Source organism: Microtus oregoni, unplaced genomic scaffold (genome assembly GCF_018167655.1).
Source record: "Microtus oregoni isolate MIOR12 unplaced genomic scaffold, Mior012 000006F_ref0000085, whole genome shotgun sequence".
NCBI classification, from domain to species: domain Eukaryota; kingdom Metazoa; phylum Chordata; class Mammalia; order Rodentia; family Cricetidae; genus Microtus; species Microtus oregoni.
This window is the reverse complement of record NW_024543065.1, coordinates 29,524,701-29,546,159: the sequence shown is the minus strand read 5'-3', so window position 1 is coordinate 29,546,159 and position 21,459 is coordinate 29,524,701. Positions and strand designations below refer to the sequence as shown.

The 21,459-nt window shown below is 43.7% G+C and overlaps 1 protein-coding gene across 3 annotated transcripts in view; it reads right to left on the bottom strand.

The window, feature by feature from the left end:
- Pdss2 (decaprenyl diphosphate synthase subunit 2) overlaps positions 1 to 21,459 on the bottom strand; it is a 238,151-nt gene that overhangs the window by 15,714 nt on the left and 200,978 nt on the right. For all 3 annotated transcript variants that reach the window (XM_041654993.1, XM_041654992.1, XM_041654991.1), the window contains one exon: positions 17,043 to 17,075. In XM_041654993.1, the coding sequence (XP_041510927.1) occupies positions 17,043 to 17,075 (33 nt within the window). The remainder of the gene's footprint in view (positions 1 to 17,042; positions 17,076 to 21,459) is intronic.

Here is a 21,459-nt window from a genome sequence, read left to right as displayed (position 1 = left end):
TCATGATACAAAGTTCAGGCAAAGCGGTTCTTGGTGCTTCAAGAAACAGAGACAGGAGACTCCTCCTCTGGACCCTCCCACTCTTGGGAGCTCTTCCTCACATTTCCTCAGTAAATCTGTGTTCATGTGACTAAAAAAACAAAACCCAAAACAACACAGCACCAATAAAAGGCAAGGCAGAGATCAGTTTATGTAATCCAGGGTCTGGGCAGACAAGCCTGACTTTAGAATGTAATTAAATGGAACAAAAATAGTTTAATTCTTAATTTATAAATGATCATCAAAAATTTGTAGGCTGGGCATTTGAGGTTAGTAATATAGAATTATATTAAATTTAGGTTCGCTCCAAAGGAAAAATAGCCATTGTTTCTTGGTTGTCATGTCTTCCAAAGAAAAAATTTTGATTTGTACATAATCATAAGTTTATCCATATTCTGATTCAAAGTTAATTTTTAATTTTAGTATCATATTCCAAAATAGGAACTTAATTTCAGAAAGCCTAACTGGGTCCTATGGAGATTGTTAGTCAATTCTGTAATAAAAATTCAGCAAGCAACAAACGAGCCACAGGTGCAGACTGCAGCAGCCTCTTCTGCCTGTCGAGCGGTTCCTTTTGAATTACTATATATTCCGCATTGTACTCTCACGACAAACACTATGCTGGGTATTTAATTAAAAGGAACGCCTTGGGACAAGAACATGCCCACCTTGTAGGGATCACATGTGCTGGGGTATTTGAGGAACACAGACAGTATGTGAGAGTGATTTTGAAATTCTAGGATTTTACTTGAGTTTATCTTACTTATCAATTTCTTTTTGTTGTTGTAGAGCTTACTCATGTCCCAAACTGTTATTGACTTTAGTATATGAGTACTCAAACCTGGGGGACTATTAGCCCCATGCTGCCACTACAACCATCCTCGTTACCCCAGCGTGGTAGGTACCTAGCATGCATCCTGATGGGCATAACTTCACTAGAAAGAACTCACAACAACAGAAAAAGAATAAGAATAAAGATAACGACAGAAATGTGAGCTTCACCATATCTCCCGTGTCAGATGGGCAATGGAGTAAGGATGTCACTGCCTGGGCCATGGAGGTACAATCAAACTTGCAGGCCGGACTCACAGTTCCTTCCACATAAGGCAAGTGTGTGTGTATGTGTGTGTGTGTGCATGCGCGCGCGTGCATGTGTATCTGTGCCATGGCTCACATGTGGAAATCAGAGAACAACTTTGTGCCGTTTGTTCTCTCTGGTCACCTTTCCATGGGTTTTGGGAATTGAAATTAGGTGCCAGGCTTGCGAGGCATGCGAGCTGTTTACTTGCTGAGCTATCTTGTCTGCCCACATGTAGGGATTCTATGGAAGGGCATTATGGGTATATTGTTGATTTGGAGACTTGTTTCCCTCAAGGGGATGGTGCTAAGAATTGTTTTGGTGGTGGGGGCAGGTTCTCAGCATATAGCTTAGGCGCCTAGCCTAGGTTTCATGATTCTCCTGCTTCGGTCTCCCCAAAGCTGGAATTACAGGCACACATATTATGTCCAGCTATGAGAACTTGTTAAGTGGTTATACTGTGCTTACTAGCTTTTTAAAAGTCACACGAATCGTTATACTGGCTCAACAAACATAAGTCTCTTTATCAGGCAACACCATTTCTAAGAAGGGAACTATGTTACACCAGAGAGTAATGAATAGTTATTCTCAGACCTCCAAGAGCAAAGCCTGCTTTACAACTTCTGTAGTCTATTGGCAGAACCCAAGGAGGGCTATGGCAGAAAAGCATAGACACTGTAGGGTCTGCCGACTGTAACATAACTAGGGGGACACTTAGTGTGTTCAGTCAGGCATACAGCAAAACATGTGCACTATGGTGTGTGTGTGGAGAACACAGAAAGGCTGCAAGTTGTTCCTAAACAGGTGCACACAAATCGTGTCAAGAATGAACCAAAAAATATAGGTCCACATACTTGTTTTAGGACTAGGGCAGGGAGCCCTTCCTCAGAGGGCGCCATTGAGCTGTGCACTAGGCAGCCTTTGTGATGAGCCTGGCTTTATGATGTCATGAGCAGTCAAGACCTTCAGTGAGCTAAGTAGCCAAGGGTTGCAAGGGCAGGGCTAAGATCTACTTACCCCAGTCTCTACTTGGCATTCACACCTCCAGCTGTGTCTGCAGTTCCTGCAAGCTCTACTGTTACCTCAGTAATTCTGCTTGAAAACGGAGGGTGCCCAGTCCCCTTGTTATACAGAAAAGATGGCTAAGCACATTACCAATGATCAATACTCTGTCTGATGTAAATGGGGGTGGCTTAGTGTGCTTGCGGGAGCTGGGCAGAAAGCACCGAGGGAATGGCTTCAGATATACCAAGCAAACGGATTATAGCTTTCTCAGGGACCAGACAGCTTGACATCTCAAAAATCCTAATTCTGTAGAAAATCAGACTCTATGAGTTTGACAGTAACAAAGACTTCTGACTTACTAAAGCCACATTCAAAGCTATGAAGAAGTGCCTCTCTTTTCTCTCAAATTTCAGAAAATCCATTCCTCTCCACTGTTTTTTAAGATGAGGAAAGAACACTCCCTTTATATCGACTTCAAACCCATTTTAATGGCCCAAACGGGCTCTCCTAGGGGTCAGAAGGCTCTATTCTCCACATAAAGACACAGGCGCTCCCTGTGCACAGGTGGTTCCTAGCACCACAAACTGGGAGAAATAATTGAATGCAGCTACCCCACAGAGCAGCACACTCACCCACAGCATTAGCCTGCAGGGCAGTCTTACTGAAGCTTTCCAGACTACGAGTCTAAAGATCTCTCTAGCTAGAGCTTTGTTTCAACCTAAGAAGTACAAGGAAGTGAAGACATAACTATTTGCTTAAGCATACACATCACGAGATCTTAAGGAAGGGAACAGCACACACAGACGGAGATATGAAGAAGAACAGCGGAAATAACCAGGAGGGGCATTTAAGTGGGGAGAAAGAGGGGGGTATGGCAGAGGAGGGGGCGGAGGGAGGGTCAAGTAATACTAAGGATGCTTGAAAAGCCATATGGAAATCTATTCATTTTTGCTTGTTTATTTGTTGTTGTTATTTGAGATGGGGTTTCTCTGTGTAACAGCCCTAGCTGTCCTGGAACTCTCAGAGATTCACCTGCCTCTGCCTCCTGAGTGTTGGGGTCAAAGGTATGCCTTACCATGCCCAGCTCAGGAAACCTAGTCTTCTCCCCCCTTGTCCCCACCCCTTACTCCCACAGGGTTTAATTTGAGGTACCACACATAGAAATCATAGGTTGTCAAATAAAAGTCCAGTTTCAGTTGTGGGATACCTGCCTTCAAAATGTTGTTCAGGGATGTGTTGGAGGCCCTGAAACAACACAGCCCATTGTCATGGCTCATATTTGCCCACCAGATCTTGATGGTTAGATCCTATCCTATGCTGAAGACACCAGAAACTTTGGACACAGAACATGGAGACATTACGTTGGCAGTGACTAAGAAGTATCCTTCCTGCTAGCTGGGTTTCAGAGTACCAGAAGGTATATGAAGGTCACTCAGGGACAAAAGTCATCAAGTCTTCCCCAGGTGTGAACACTGTGAGCTCTACAATGAGAAATGGCATGCCAAGATATGCCCATGGGTACAACAGAGGCATGAATGTTATGGGCATAACCAATGCTTTCTGACTAGACTGAAGATCTCCACTGGAGGAAATGCAAGCCTCATGCTATACACCTCATCAAGACCCCATGGCTGGAGAGCTAATGGGCCCCAGGGGTGAACCTATTATTATTTTGCTATGTGGATATAATGTCAAACTGCTCTGTAACCTTATTCTCTATACCCACAGATTAGTGCTTCTCTCAGAGATCATCAGAAATGTTTCTTTGCGCAACAGAGGGTGGTTAATGCAGAAAATCAGAATTGGTCCATGTACAGAGAATAACTGTCTATGGATGTTTATGGAGTGCTCAACCACAATGGAATATCTGTATCTTACTCTTTCCCAAAGATCAGGCCTAACATGGACTAGGAGGTGGAAAGAGACAAAGGTCGGGGAGAACCAAAGTGAAATTATGTCTTCTGCACACAAGAGGACCATGGCACCCATGAGCTCCCACGGCACTGTGGTTGCCTGCACAAGACTAAACCAGTCAACAGGACAACACAGAGGGAGGGGGGCTCATGAACCTCTGCCCTTAGCTGAGACTACTGACAATGCTGGTTCTCTCTCTCTCTCTCTCTCTCTCTCTCTCTCTCTCTCTCTCTCCTTTCTCTGTGAATTCTCTTTAAGGATGTGGCCCCTGGGAGGCTGCTTCAGTGGACAGCCACACCCACAAGTATATGAGCAAAACAAACAGGACTCAGTGGGGTATTAAAAAAAAGAAAACAAGGCAAAACAAAAAACCAAAAACGTCAGGAAATGAAGCTGGGAGGGAGGGTTAGGGGAGTGGGTGGTAGACCTGAAAGGAGCTGAGGGGGAGTTAAGGGGTGTTGAATATGCTCACAGCATGTAGTACGCATTATGAAATTCTAAAAATATTATATTTAATTAGTAATAGAAAATATATCTAGGAACTGATATATACTTTTAATCCTAATATTAAGGAGGTAGAAGCAGGCAGAGTCCTGTGAGTTTGATGTCATCTTGATCTACAGAGTGAGTTCCAGGTCAGCTGGGGCTGCATAGTAAGATTCTGTCTCAAAAACTATATTAACATCTATATATGAGTCAGTCTATCTATCTATCTATCTATCTATCTATCTATCTATCATCCATCTATCTAGACATACACACTTAAGGGAAGATAAGAGGAACAAAGAAGGAGTCTTATGTACTAGAAAAGTGAGATGTGTGCAAACAGATGAACATCTGGAATTATTCATCAATTCATTCAACAAATACTTATTAGGAAGCTACTGTGCATGAGGCAATAAGTCTTCAAAGTACAGTAATGAACACACACACACACTATTCATGATAGCAACCAAGAATTGGTCTTCAACCATAAATATCTGCTGTAGCCTTAAGATAAATGTTAAGTACTAAAATATGAACTCCAGGGGCTGGAAAGATGTCCTAGAAGTTAAAAGCACTTGCTGCTCTTGCAGAGGACCCTGGTTCAGTTCCTGGCACTCACATGGTGGTTAACAATCATCTGTAACTCCAGTTCCAGAGGATTGAATGCCTTCTTCTTTTGGCCTGAGGGCCTGTATACATGTGGCACATAGACAAGCATGCAGGCAAAACACTCAAGCAGCTGGAGAGACAGCTCAAACAAAACAGTGAATTTAAGAATGGGCTGGGCTGGTTGTGCTAGTGCACATTGGTAGAATTTGCTGGGGGAGGGCACAGGAGGATCAAAAGTATGGCCAACCTGGTCTACAGAGTGAGTTCCAGTACAGTCAGGGCTACAGAGAGAAACTTGTCTCAAAAACCAAAATAGAATAGGATGGAATGTTCCACTAACTATTATCACTGTGAGCTAAGCAATTCAACACTTTATGTAAAACATTATAAAGTAAATATCAACAGCAAGGAATATTTGAGGAAAAAATAAGAGCAATTTACAACTGCCCATATTCAAACAATATCAACAGAAGTTGGGTTAATTACTGAGAAGACATACTTCATAATGTTATAATGTCATAAAAGAGGCTTATCATGAAAATCATTTAATAATTTTATTCATGATCCACAAAGGAATAGATATAAGGATCACTGAATCTATTGATATCATTGAGGTGTGTAGGACTGCTAATATCCGGAGAACAAGAATCTAATTTAAAAATAACATTATGAAATTAGAGGACTACATCACCAACGCAGGATGATAGTCACCGGGGAGCATGATGCAGTGCACTCAGAGTAAGGAAGGCAAGTCTAGAGAGCTCATGGTAAGAGACAACCCTGTCTTGGGAGACTGGCCACTTCCTCTGTGATTAGAAAAGGTTTTATTTTATTTATTTATTTTTTTGAGACAGGGTATTGCTATGTAGCTCAGGCTAGTCTTAAGCTATGTGGGGCTAAAGATGGCTTGAAAGTGAAACTCCTCCTACCCCCACCTCCAGAGTACAAGCTCATAGGAGGGCAACAACCTGGGCACTGGAGAGGAAAAAATATTTTTTTTTGAGATAAGTATTATGTATCTTAGGCTGGCGATGAATTCCTCATCCAACTGTCTCCACTTCCTGAACTACAGATGTGCACCACTGTGCTCAGTGTCCACTTCCTGAACTACAGATGTGCACCACTGTGCTCAGTGTCCACTTCCTGAGCACTGAATTTGAGATGTGCACCCCTGTGCCTAGCTCTAGAAAAAAACTTTTTTTGACAAAATGTTTCATATGGTACAATATTTTCTTAAAAATTTTATTTTAAAATATTTTATATTTTATTTTAATGTGTATGGGTGTTTTTTTAAATATTTATTTATTTATTATTTATCTATTTATTATGTATACAATATTCTGTCTGTGTATGTCTGCAGGCCAGAAGAGGGCACCAGACCTCATTACAGATGGTTGTGAGCCACCATGTGGTTGCCGGGAATTGAACTCAGGACCTTTGGAAGAGCAGGCAATGCTCTTAACCACTGAGCCATCTCTCCAGCCCTGTATGGGTGTTTTGTCTGTAAGTATATCTGTGCACCATGTTTGTTCCTGTTGCCTGAGGGCATTAGATCTGAAATTAGAATTACAGACCGCTATGAGTCGTGATGTAGCCGCTGGGAATTGAACGTGGGTCCTCTGGAAGAACAAGCTAAGCTCCATACAAAAGCTATGGACAGAAATTGGTCAAGTAGGGATGGAAGATGGCTCAGCAGTTGAGAACATGTACTGCAGTTGCAGAGAACCTGAGTTTGATTCCCAGCACCCATGTCAGGTGGCTCAGAACTGCCTATAACTTCGGCTCCAGGGATTCCAACAGCTTCTGCACTCATATATGCGCAGGCATATATATGAGAAAATAAATCTATAGAAAAGATGCTATAAACTATTTTAAGCCAACACAAACTTACTATTTAAATATTAAAAAGTCGATCAGTTATTATTTTTCTATCACCTTGAAGAAAACTTGAAATCAAGCAGTGATTGCTAAAAACTATCTGAAGCAAACTGTTAGAATTAGTAGGACGTAGTAGAGCATGCCTTTAGTCCCAGCCCTGAGAAAGCAGAGGCAGGTGGATCTCTGTGAGTTCTAGGCCAGCCTGGTCTACATGGTGAGCTCCAGGCTAGCCAAGGCTAAGTAGTGAGACTCTGTCTCAAAAAAGAATCAAACAGAAACAGTCTAAAAACAATCTGCTCCTATTGTTTGCCTGAACTGTGACAGCCCAGAGAAGAGTAACTAGCCAAGGATGGGGATCTAACCTTTCAGAAGGCAGTGCTGGCCCGCATTGCAGGGCTTCTCCCACGGTGCCACGAGAGCCACATGCACGGGCCTGTCCAGTTCAATGGCTTTCCCTTTTCCTCAGTTGTGCCCTAGCTCCTCTGCTGTTCCTTGAGGCCAGCACAAAAAATCAGTTATAGTTGCAGGTAGGTGGTGGCTCAGACTGGAAATCCCATTCCTCAGAAGGTTGAGGCAGGTGAATCACTATGAGTTCATGGTCAGATTGAACTGGAGTGAAACCTTGTCTCAAAAATCAAAACCAAGAGCTAGTAAGATAGCTCAGCAGGTAAAGGCACTTGCTTTGTAAGCCTGGCAATGTGACTTTGGTCTCTGGGACCCATATAAAGGTGGAGGAAGATAACTACCTTGTTAACTACATGCATAACGCATGTGGGCGCATGTGTGCGTGAGTGTGAATACACCAGACTCAAACCCTCACAAACAAGCTCTGGCCCCAAATGAGGGTTCAGCCTGTTGCCACAGACATCAGTAATTCCCTAGAAGCTTAGATTTAAATTCTGACCACTTCACAAGAAATAAGACTTCAGATAGTTTATTTTCAATTATCACCAGTTTAGGACATAATCTTTCTTTCTTTCTTTTCTTTTCTTTTCTTTTTCTTAAAGATTTTTTTATTTATTATGTATACAGTATTCTGCCTGTATGTATACCTACACGCCAGAAGAGGGCAACAGATCTCACTACAGAAGGTTGTGAGCCACCATGTGGTTGCTGGAAATTGAACTCAGGAGCACTGGAAGGGCAATTAAGTGCTCTTAACCTCTAAGCCATCTCTCCAGCCCTAGGCCATAATCTTAAAAGAAAAAAAAAACCCAATTCAGATCAGAACCTATAACTATAAAATGAAAATCTTTAAAACATACAATGATTTCTCCTCTAAAACACGCCTTTACTCACATACCGTGACATGTGACAATGTATTTCTCCTCTAACACATGCCTTTACTCACATATCGTGACATGTGACAATGTATTTCTCCTCTAACACATGCCTTTACTCACATATCGTGACATGTTAGTTTCCAGTCTTTATTAAGCACAGAACATTTTACTCAGTTAGACCCATGTCATATGGTTTTTCACTTGGAATTTTTCCTTTTAAAGTCTGCTATAGACATCTTATCTCCTGCACTGCAAGTCCTTCAGGAGCAAGAGAGGACAGAAAAGGTCAATGCAGCTAGGCAGGCGGTCTCCATAATTATCACTAACGAAAACAGGCACACTAACGGTAAAACATCTTCAGGAGCCTGGAGGAAATGAGAGACTCCGTGTCTGCCCTGATGATGATACAAAGTCCCAGGACAGGAGAACAGCATCTGCCCAAGGAAAGGGGACAGGGAGGAGAAAACAGCAACATCTGGTGTCTAATTGTGCCAACATAAAAACTTCCCGGGGCTAGCTATCTGGGGCTGTGGTTAAGCATGCCACAGAAACTGTCCGTCAGAAATAAGTAAATAGACACACAAATAAATAAGCCTGGATTTGTGTATAAAGAAGGAGGAGTAGTACTTAATATTTTTCACTACTCAATTACCCCCACCCCAAAAGGATTCGGGATCCAGTTTATAACAACATGGCTGAAGCATTTATGAACAATAAAAAGAAATGGCTAGCTAGCAGGACATGTCTTGGGAGGGGATAGCCATGAAGAAAGAGGAAATATTCTTTTTCTTCCCAAAGGAAGTGAGGATGTGATCGTGTGAATGCAAATGTGAGCGGGCATCTTTGATGATGGGAAGAGGATTTAATGTGTGCTTTATGCAAATACATAGGTCTCACAAGGACTTGTGGAGGTTAAGAGGGCAAAGGAGAGCAGCAGCGACCAGGCACTGCTTCCAGAAGCATGCGGGACAGCTGGAACCTGCTGTCCTGGAATCACGACCAGCCCTGGGAGACAGCAGGAGCTCAGGCTGCCAGCCCAAGGGTCTCTCTCTCTTCCACTTGCTAGGGAACTGGATGCCTAAAGAATTGTTTGCCCAGTGTGTACCCTTGAGCTGTTCTGTGTTTAGAGTGAATCTCTAAAGAGGACATTAGGGGGCTGGATAGATGGCTCCGGAGTTAAGAATATATTCTGCTCTTCCCCAGGACCTGAGTTCAGCTCTCAACATCCACTTTGGGTGGCTTACAACCTCCTGTAATTCAGTGCCAGGATATCTGATACTCTCTTCTGGCTTCCATGGGTAGTAAGCACCCATGTGGTACACAGACATACATGCAGGTAAAAGATAACACACACATAAAATAAAAAAACTTAAAAACCCAAAACAACACCAACAAACAGGGTCAGTGAGCCGGCTCAGTGGATAATGCCATCCTGACAACCTGAACTCAATCTCTAGGTCCTACCAAAGAAGGAGAGAGCTCATTTCTCTGAGTTCCATGTTGGTGTGCACCACACACACACCTGCACTCTCTCTCACACATACCTCTCAGAAACAAAGAATAAAACCAGAAACCTTTTCAAAAAGTGAAAGAAACCCACATTTGTATTGCGTCCTAGGCCAAATGCTAAGAAATGCATAATAAAGCAGAGATGTGTGTAACAGCAACCATCCTAACCAGAGTCTTTATGTCTGAATTAGCATGAATGTCAAGGGCCATTTAAGGCACACTCTTGGGCACTTGGTAAAGATTGAACAGAAGGCAAACTCCAGAGTGCTTCAATGTCTGGTTTTGATCAAGTCAGTTTTGCCAAAGTCTGTATAGCTAAAGCAATGATTTAAAAGAAATCGGGAACAAGTCTGTGTCTCCGTGATGGAGATATTTAAACAAGCCATCTTGAAAATGTTAAAAAATTAAAATTGTAGAAAGTCGAACCATAGGTGCCATGTTTTGCCTGAAGTGGTAAAAATACCATCTGCCCCAGTCTTTTAGCAGCATGCTTATTTCAAGGAGCAGTCAGCTCAACTACAGGCATACGCTCAGCTCCAGCTGGGGGAAATACACAGACGTTTGTAGATGTTTTTCTAAGGAAAAGTAGTCAACATATTCATTTTCTTTTAGACACGTATAGTAGTTGCCATAGCAAACCAAGTGTGAATGTGGTCTGAGAGGCTCTGTTCCAGACCTAGCGCTACCCAGGGTCTGAGAGGCTCTGCAGTTCAGGAGGTGGCAGGCATTCTTCCATCTAGCCCCGAGCAGAATCAGCAGTGCTGATGGACAGGGAGGAGCCTGAGAGCTAACCACCCAGTGACACATGGTCACTAACTACCCCACAGCACCGCGTACAAGACCAAATCTTGGCACTAGCTACTTGGTCACAATTTAGTTTTGGTAAGTAGATCACATCTTACAAATTCCTTTTAGGAGTCTTTTCTTTTCTTTTCTTTCTTTCTTTTTAATTTTATGAGCATTGGTGTTTGGCTTGCAGGTCTGTGTGAGAGTGTAGGATCCCCTGCAAATGGAGTTACAAACAGTTGTGAGCAGCCGTGTGGGTGCTGGGAATTGAACCAGATCGTCTGCAAGAGCAGCCAATGTTCTTAAATGCTGAGCCATCTCTCTAGTCCCCCTTTCTGGAATCTTTACTGTACAAGTCAGACAGAGCTTTTGTTTTCAACTAACACTCCAGAACTGCCACCCTTGCCCATCTACCTTAGAAAGAAGGATTTAATGAATGGAAATTTGCTGGGTACTTATCTTAAGAAGAAAGTCACCATGGCAGCATAAAACATTCATATCCAGGATCACTACAACCAAAACTCAATTAAAAAGTAACAGAGGGCCGGGCAGTGGTGGCGTATGCCTTTAATTCCAGCACTCGGGAGGCACAGACAGGCAGATCTCTGTGAGTTCAAGGCCAGTCTGGTCTACTAGAGCTAGTTCCAGGATAGGCTCCAAAGCTACAAAGAAACCCTGTCTCAAAAAAAAAAAAAAAAAAAAAGGAGAGAAAAAGAAAGTAATGGGAAGCCAGGTGTGGTGGCACATGCCTATAATTCTAGTACTCAGAAAGCTGAGGCAGGAGGCTGAGGAATTTTAGGTCAGTTTGGGTTACATAGTGAAATCCTGTTACAAAGCTAAATACATGCCCAAATGAAAAAGAAACGTAATATCTTACCGAGTGAATGTGAAAGGCATTCTGAAAAGGGACTGATTTAAAAATGATCACCTTTTCCACCCTCCCTTCCATCCTCCTCATCTCTGACTGAATTTGAGTGATGAGATATAAAGCTAGCATGAACAACTGAAATTAATTTTTTATGGTTTTCTGAAACTGATTTTTTTCTTTTTGGATAAAATTAGGCTCTTGGGAATGAAGAAAATTTCAGCAGCAAGTAAGTTTCAGCACAATCTCCTGAAATGGCTGCTGAGTTCTTCAAATTCCATCTTGTAGATAATCCTATCAGGGAACCCCACACCACCAGCCATGCTGCCTGCACTAGCTAGAGCGAACATCAATCAATAGCAATGAGACCACACCAAGCAGAAGAGAGAGGCGGAGACTTGAAGTCCGCACATTTGTGCTCCCAAGCCCCACAGTGCACTGCACCACAAGCTGCACCTTTGACCATCTATCACCCTAGAGAGGACAAAATTTCCCTCCTCCCCCTGTAATACTCAGGCTTACGTTTGTGCCAGGGTGACAAGGCTGCAATCCCTCCAGTTCACTGTTGTTTTGCCTTTAACTGTCACAGTAGCACTAGAAAGTCAGGGAGCACTTTTTGTCCGCTGAGAAATACAAGTGACTGGGCTCTGGGAAAGGCAACTGAGGCAAGCAGGGGATGGGCCATATTCTACATCAGTATCCGCTTACATTTCTGAGCCTCCAGCTGCGGCCATCGCACTAACACACACACACACACACACACACACACACACACACACACACTGAAGCACTGGGAGGCCAGGGCAGACAGGCTGCTGCTTTCAGAACACTCTCATTCTACTGGGAAGTGATCATCTTAGATCAGGATGATGCTAAGGAAGAGAGGAGTGTCTACAGGGAGGCTTGAGTCAGGGAACTTGTGATGTCAGCCTGTGGACTCTTGTTCATGTGGTCCTCGAGGGATTAGCACAGCAAAGTACAAGGTAATTAAGTGACGCACACCAGGTTCTGCAGTAAGTTGGTAGTACAGACACTGCTTGGTCTAGAAATGCCCGTCCTCCCTCCCTCCCTCCCTCCCTCCCTCCTTCCTTCCTTCCTTCCTTCCTTCCTTCCTCTCTTTCTTTTTTGAGACAAGGTCTTACTATATGTAGCCCTAGCTGGTCTAGAACTCATTATGTAGACCAAACTGGCTCAACTTTGCAAAGATTCAAACTGTGCCTCCCTCATGCTGGGATTAGAGGTGTACACCACCACAACCCACCTAGCAAAGTGTTTCTTTGATAAGAAATTCTATGAGGCCAGAGAGATGGGTCGGCAGTTAAGAGCATAATGGTCTGCGCTTCCAGAGAACCCAGGTTCAATTCCCAGCATCCTCATGGCAGCTCACAACTGTCTGCAACTCCAGTTCTAGGGGATCTGGTACCCTTACATTGACACCAATGTACATAAAAATACAAATTAAAAAAAAAACAAAGAAATTGTATTAAGTCCTTAAGTCACAAGCAAGCTTCAGTGCTCAACAGTCACTTCCCCCTCCCTTCTGATTCAGGCTTCTTGCTTTCCTCACCTTTAGTAAGACCCATCCTTTATCTTCAAACTAGTTTGCTTCGTTTGCTTAGCTCTGCGCTGAGATGAAAAGCCCTGGACCAGCTTTCTCCACAGTTTACTTCTTCCTGCCTTACTCCAAAGTGCCCTCTATTTCTGCATGGGCTCCATTCACTCAGTATGAAGCAGCAAGTGTTAGGAGCCAGAGGCCAAACGCAAACACCAACAAACAAAAACCAACCAACCAAATACCTCCCCGCAAACCAAACAAAGACAAACCTAAGCCAGCACTGTCCCTGCCCTAGAAGAGCTCACAGTCTACGATCTCATCATGGGCCACTATCAGTCAACGGAGAAGACACAGAGAGAGATGCACACTGTTAAAGATTGAGGGACATATCTAATCCAGCCTGTACAAGCGCAGAGGCCTCCTTATAGGCAACGATCCTAAAATTTACATTATAGGAGGGACAGAGGAGCCAGAAACGAGGAGAAGCATCTTCCAAGCAGAGCAGACAGTAAGAGCCAAGACGGAGAAAACTAAGCCAGGCCTGTCGATGCAAGCCTATAATTCCAGCTACTTGGGAGGCTAAGGCTAGTAGTGTAAGTTCAAGGCCAGTCTGGGTCACAATGAGACTATCTCAAAATAAAAAAATAAGCAGAGGAGCTGGAGATGTGGCTAAGTGGTAGAGGGTTTGCCTAGTGTGAGTGAGGCCCTAGGTTCAATCCCCAGGAACAAAACAAGACAAAACAAAAGACACAGAGAGCAAACAGTGTGCAGATGTGATTTGGTGCTGCTAGGGTGATGCTGGAGTCTTTCTAGAGATGGGTTACACAACCTTACACATGCCAGCCTGGCAAGCTCTGAGCATCCAGCAGACAGTGTGGAGCCATCAGGGGGTTTGAAGGAGCACTGAGGTTTAGACATTCTACCTGGCAAATGGGTCTATTCTGACAAAAGAGGCAGAGAGCCCAGGTGATAGGATTTTCAGTGGTTCAGATGAGGAGATATGAGCCTAAGCAAGGGAAGAGGCAGGATATGAGAAAATACAGAATTTGGCACTGGTATGATCTAGTAAAAACACACAGTAATATGGGTGCACTTTCTCCCATGACTGACTTACGGTAGGATGACAGTGCCAGCAGGACAGATGAGTAAAGTGGACTAAGGTATACCACCGAGTGTGAGTTAGGCCCTGCTGAAAACCAAGGGCTCCGGGTAGAAGCATGCTGCTGGCTGCTCAAAAACACCAGTTAAGTGTTTGGTGGCAGGACTTCTTAAAAGAGCTGCAGTTTTTGCTCTAATGTGGAGTCAGGAAGCCTCTCTTGAGGGAGACACAGAGACCACCCGAGAAAATGCTGCTACCAGGCAAATGGGTGGAACTAGAAAACATCATATTGAGTGAGGTAACCCAGACCCAGAGAGACAATTATCATATGTACTCACTCATAAGTGGCTTTTAAACATAAAGCAAAGAAAACCAGCCTACAAATCACAATCCCAGAGAACCAAGACAATAATGAGGACCCTAAGAGAGATATACATGGATCTAATCTACATGGGAAGTAGAAAAAGACGAGATCTCCTGAGTAAATTGGGAACATAGGGACCATGGGAGAGGGTTGAAGGGGAGGGGAGAAAAAGGGAGGGGAGCAGAGAAAAATGTATAGCTCAATAAAATCAATAAAAACGTATTAAAATATATAAAAAGAAAATACTGCTACCAAGAAACCATGTTTAACTCTGTTCTTTTGTGTCTAGAATTCCTTCCCAAGCTCTCTCAAGTTTTATGTGAATGTAGTTGCCCCAGGCTGGTTCCATTTGTATATGGAGGTTTCTGTCCTGCCCAGTTTCATAGCCTTTTAGGTCCAAAGAAACACACAGAGGCCTACATTAATTATAAACTATTTGGCCTTTTAGCTCAGGCTTATTATTAACTAGCTCTTACAACTTCAATTAACCCATAATTCTTGTCTCTGTTTAGCCGCATGGCTTAGTACCTTTTCTCATTAAGGCATTCTCATCTTGATTCCTCTGTATCTGACTTATGACTGCAGATTGAGACTTTCCTCTTCCCAGAATTCTCCTAGTCTGGTAGCCACACCTATACTTCCTGCCTGGCTACTGGCCAACCAGCATTTTATTAAACCAATATGAGTGACAAATCTTTTTTTTTAAATTTATTTATTAAAGATTTCTGCCTCCTCCCTGCCACCGCCTCCCATTTCCCTCCCCCTCCCCCAATCAAGTCCCCCTTCCTCGTCAGCCCAAAGAGCAATCAGGGTTCCCTGCCCTGTGGGAAGTTCAAGGATCACCCACCTCCATCCAGGTCTAGTAAGATGAGCATCCAAACTGCCTAGGCTCCCACAAAGCCAGTACTTGCAGTAGGATCAAAAACTCATTGCTATTGTTCTTGAGTTCTCAGTAGTCACTCTTGGGAATATACCCAAGAGATGCCCTATCATACAACAAAAGTATATGCTCAATTATGTTCATAGCAGCATTATTTGTAATAGCCAGAACCTGGAAACAACCTAGATGCCCTTCAATGGAAGAATGGATGAAGAAAGTATGGAATATATACATATTAGAGTACTACTCAGCAGTAAAAAAACAATGACTTCTTGAATTTTGCATACAAATGGACAGAAATAGAAACCACTATCCTGAGTGAGGTAAGCCAGACCCAAAAAGAGAAACATGGGATGTACTCACTCATATTTGGTTTCTAGCCATAAATAAAGGACATTGAGCCTATAATTCGTGATCCTAGAGAAGCTAAATAAGAAGGTGAACCCAAAGAAAAACTGGACTCGCTGAACATAGCGAGTGACAAATCTTTACAGGGTACAAGAGCATTATCCCACAGCATGCTATACCCAGCATGGCACACAGTTCACTTTCTGTTGCCTGTGGATCAAGATGTAGAACTCTCATCTCCTTCCCTAGCACCATGCCTGCCTGCATGCCTCCATGCTTCTTGTCATGACGATAACGAACTAAACTTCTGAAGCTATAAGTGAGCCCCAGTTAAATGTTTTCCTTTATAAGAGTTGCTGTGGTCATGCTGTCTCTTTGTAGCAATAAAGCTCCATGTAGGACAGTAAGACATATCATAATACAATGTGCTTTTTGTGTGTGCTTTCAAAGGCCCCACAGGTGGTGTGGAACTTGTGCTCATACAAGTTCCATGCTACACAACATGCCACTGGTAGTACGGTTTGAACGTGCCCCCAACTTGGTTCCCTATTTGATATGCTGATGATTTTTGGAGGAGGAACCTTTAGGGTGCAATCAGGACCAGGTGAGGTTATGAAGGCAGGGCCCCCATGATGCATTAGAGGAGATACTTAGCTAGCATGCCTGCTGCTTCTAACCACTTGATGCTCTCCATCTTTGAAGAGATGGTTCTTTCCTTCTATCATGTGGGTTTTGGGATTTAACTCAAATCACCAGGCTTAGCTTTGATGTGCTTGGCTGCAAGCACCTTTACCTGCTGAGCCATCTTGCTGGCCCTCACCATTTTATTCCCAATATCTAACACATTGTATGGAATAAATACACACATTGTTGAATGAATCTTATTTTATCTGCTAATGGCAATCTCATAGCTTTAAACATCATGATTCTTTATAACTTATTTTTTAAATTAAAAAGTGACATTATTTCTTAAGTGTATGGGTGTTTTGCTTGCATGTATGTTTTACACCATGTATGTGAGAGAGAAGAGGGTGTTGTATTCCTTGGGACTGGAGTCACAAATGGCTGTGTGCCATGATTCAGGTTCTGGCAATCAAATCCATTTTGTTTATTTATTTATTTTTGAGGCAGGGTCTCACTATGTAGCTCTGGCTGGAATGGCAGTCTCTTTGCAGATGAGGCTGGCCTAAACTTATAGAGATCTGGATTGTTTTTGCCTCCAGAGTGCTAAGATTAAAAGTTAGTGCCACCATGCTTAGTCATAATGCTTCTTTTTTGACCGTTTAGATATAAAAGTGACCAGCTGTAAAGCAGATAGTAGTAGTATGCATAAAATAGACCCACCTTGGTGTAGTTTAGTCTTCCTTTTTCTTGAGCCTAAAAGAGAAAAGAAGAAAATAGTTAGTTCTGTTTTTCACTCCCTTTTAGGAATATTCTAGTGTTTTGTGTTTTTGTCCCCCCCCCCCCCCCAGCTTTTCAAGACATGGTTTTGAGGCCTGGAGCCTATCCAGGAACTCATTCTGTAGACCAGGTTGGCCTTGAACTCACAGAGATCTGCCTGTCTCTGCCTCCTGAGTGCTTGAATTAAAGGTGTGTGTCACCACTGCCTGGTGTGTTTTGTTTCTTAAAGGATAAAATTCATGGGGCTGGAAAAATAGCTCCCTGGTTAAGAGCATGCACTGCTCTTCCATGTCAGGAGGTCCTCAATCACCTGGAACTGCAGTTCCAGGGGCAGCGGATGCGTCTAGTCTCAGCAGCTACCTGCACTCACATGCACATACTCGCCCCACAATTAAAAGTAGTAGAAATATTAAAAAAGAATAAAATTCAATTCATTTTCCCCAAACCTCCTGTTTTATTTAACATATATTGAACTATATACATAATCATATAGCTAGCGATTTCTCTTTCTATATATTCATATATATGTACATCTGAAGAGTTCTTTCAACTTTTGTTTGAAATTTATACATATACAAACAAAAACACACATGCACACATTACATGCATATGCCTACAGCATCTCTCTCTCTCTCTCTCTCTCTCTCTCTCTCTCTCTCTCTCTCTCTCCCTGCAGGCATAGGCATACGTGGTGGCTAGAGGTTGATATTAATATGTTTTCTTTAATTCCATCAATCACTTCTCTACCTTATGTATTTTTTGAGATAGGGTCTCGCTGTGTAGTCCTGACTAGCCTGGAACTTGCTATGTATACGAGGCTGGTCTTAACCTCACAGAAATCTGTTGATCTCTCCTGAATGCTAGGTTGAAAGGCATGTACACATGCCTGGACACACTACTTTCTTTTTGGCTGGAGAGCAAGTTCTCAGGGTGCACCTGTCTCAGCTCCCCAGTGCTGGGGTTCCAGACATGCGGCGCCACACCCATCTTTTACACATGCGTCAGGGATTCAAACTCAGGTCCTCACGATTACATTGCAGTTTATTCAGAGGTATATCCCGGCCCTGTCTATAAAAATTTTAAAGTAAAAGTTGAAAGAGCAGGACTCTAAGTATATGTACACTCCATCTGGATTTGTCATGACTCTTCACTAGGCTGGCTTCAGCACAGGTTGAGCATTCATGGGCTATTTCAGATAGAACCATGTGGTAGCCATCAAACTAAAACCTTAACCTACATATTCAAGTCTCCCCATTGTCCCATGAAATATCCCTCTCGAACTGAAGCTCCACAAAGGTCAGGAAAGTGCTTCTCCTTGCTCACTAGATTAGTGTCTGGCTGAATGAGCGGTTGGAGAGATGGATGTTTTCTATTTAACTGTGTTGCTCGTGTACTGTCTATCGCAGAGACTGACCTAGTGTACGGCCTCTAGGGAAGTTGGATGAGTTAATATACAGCTAATGCCTTACAAATGTGTGCGTGTGTGCTGTATGTGTGTGAGCATGTGGGTGTACATGGCCATTCTGCACATATGTGGAGGTCAGAGCAAAGGGAGGCTATCTTCTGACTGTTCCACCTTATTGACTTGCTACAGGGTCTCTCACTCAGCCAGAAGCTCTCATTTCTGGCTAGGCTAGCTGGACAGTGAGTTCTTGGGATGCACCTGTCTTTGCCCTTTAACACTTGGGTTGCAGGCACGTGCAGGCACACAGGCTTCTTTATGCAGATGTCTGGTATCTGAACTCAGGGTCCCAGACTCTTACGCTTGTAAAGCAAGTGCTCTTATCCACTGAGCCATCGTACTAGCTCCAAGTAAGTTTACCCATATTGTCCAATGCCGTTTTCATTTTCTGTTTACAGGTAGATAATAGGGAATCTAAACTGCAACCTTCCAAAACAACCTCAAAGGCTCTGTTAACGTAGAACAAAAGATGGAAGCAGGAATGATTCAGCAGCACTAATTAAAGGCCTCCAACTTAGACTGTCAGATGCGGCTCCAGGGGTAAGGGGGCTTAGCGCCAAGCCTGATGACCTGAGTTGACTCCCAAGACCCTCATGGTAGAAAGAGAATTGAGACCTATAAACTGTCCTTTCATACACACACACACACACACACACACACACACACACACACACACGGAGAGAGAGAGAGACAGAGACAGAGAGAGACAGAGAGAGAGACAGACAGAGAGAGAGAGAGAGAGAGAGAGAGAGAGAGAGAATATTCCCCTTTGAAGAAGTTGAAGAGGCGCAAAGAAGGGCCAGTGAGATGGTGTAGCAAGTGAAAATCCTGTCAATCTGGTTCTGTCTCCAGAAGCCCCATGATGGAGGGAACTGACTCCCAAAAATCAAAATTGAAACAAAAGACTGGGGATGGTAATAAGGCTCAATGAAAGGAGACACTTGTCACCAAGCTGGGTGACCAGAGTTTGATCCCTGGAACCCCCGTGGTGGAAGGAGAGAATCAGCACCTTCAACTTGTGTCCTGACTGTCACATGAGCACACACAAAACAAATACAAGAGCAAAGAGACTAGCACGGAAGGAGGTGACCACCAGAGACTTCACCCAGCCTCGGATGGGAGGGCCGTTTCCTGAGGACAGCAAATACTCTAAGGTCTTAATTGCACCCACTCTAGAAGACCTGTGACTTCTTTGGAAGATAGATGTGTTGGGAGACTTCTAGAAAATATGGCTTTTAGACCTTAACTGGATTTGGAATGGAAGAATACTGGATCAGGGTGGTGAGATGGCTCAGGGGGGTAACGGTGCTTGCTGCCAAGTCTGGTAACCTGAATTCCATCCATGGCATGGTGGGATGAGAGGACCGACTCCCACGAGCTGTTCTCTGACCTGCACATGTCGGCCCCCACACGTGCATGCTTGGGGCACACAGATACTCAGACACACAGAATAAGTAAGCAAATATAAAAATTAAAAAAAAAATACTGGACGATTAGTAGTTCCCCAATTCTGGGATCTCTCAGATTCTGGGCTGGTGTTTTTAGAATCCCCCAGGTAGCTTGTGAGAAGCAGATATTCCAGTTCCCTGTCTGAGACTCTGATTTGTCTGAGGCCACTGGCCTGCTCTCTGTCTAGCATCCTTCCTGATTATGCTGCTTTCTGCATCTGTGTTAACTGAGGAGAACAGCTAGTGGACTCCTTAGGTCCCGAGGAGAATATAGTGTGTAACCCCCTTCTCTGTGGACTCCTTAGGTCCTAAGGAGAATGCAGTGTGTAACCTCCTTCTCTGTAGACTCCTTAGGTCCCGAGGAGAATACAGTGTGTAACCCCCTTCTCTGTAGACTCCTTAGGTCCTAAGGAGAATGCAGTGTGTAACCCCCTTCTCTGTGGACTCCTTAGGTCCTAAGGAGAATATAGTGTGTAACCCCCTTCTCTGTGGACTCCTTAGGTCCCGAGGAGAATACAGTGTGTAACCCCCCTTCTCTGTAGACTCCTTAGGTCCCGAGGAGAATATAGTGTGTAACCCCCACTTCTCCGTGGACTCCTTAGGTCCAAAGGAGAATACAGTGTGTAACTCCCTTCTCTGTAGACTCCTTAGGTCCCAAGGAGAATGCAGTGTGTAACCTCCTTCTCCGTGGACTCCTTAGGTCCCGAGGAGAATACAGTGTGTAACCCCCCTTCTCTGTAGACTCCTTAGGTCCCAAGGAGAATGCAGTGTGTAACCTCCTTCTCCGTGGGCTTCTTAGGTCCTAAGGAGAATACAGTGCGTAGCCCCCCTTCTCTGTGGACTTCTTAGGTCCAAAGGAGAATACAGTGTGTAGCCCCCCTTCTCTGTGAACTTCTTAGGTCCAAAGGAGAATACAGTGCGTAGCCCCGCTTCTCTGTGGACTTCTTAGGTCCTAAGGAGAATACAGTGTGTAACCCCCTTCTCTGTGGACTCCTTAGGTCCCGAGGAGAATACAGTGTGTAAATCCCCTTCTCCGTGGACTCCTTAGGTCCTAAGGGGAATACAGTGTGTAACCCCCCTTCTCTGACATCTGCCACTTGTCATGTGCATTTCCAGCAAGCAAGATACTGTTAAAATGACTTTTTCCGTGGGGCCCAAAACAGGCTAAAGCAAAATAATGCTGTGATCCAGCTCCAGTCCGGCACCTCCCCCTGCCATAGCGCTCATCTCTCAACCCCTGTGAATTCTACCTTGCACTCCCTGGGGGCTTCATTAGGAGGGTCTTTGGAAGGGATTCACTCATCTCTTTGCCTGTAGGTGTGCTTTTCAATCCAGGTCATGAGCAGAGAAAGTAATTTTTCCCAGTCTTTAGCAGTTCACAGAGAATGTGGAGTTCGAACCTTGTTTTATCTTTTAAAAATACAACGATAGACAAGAACACGCTCAGTGC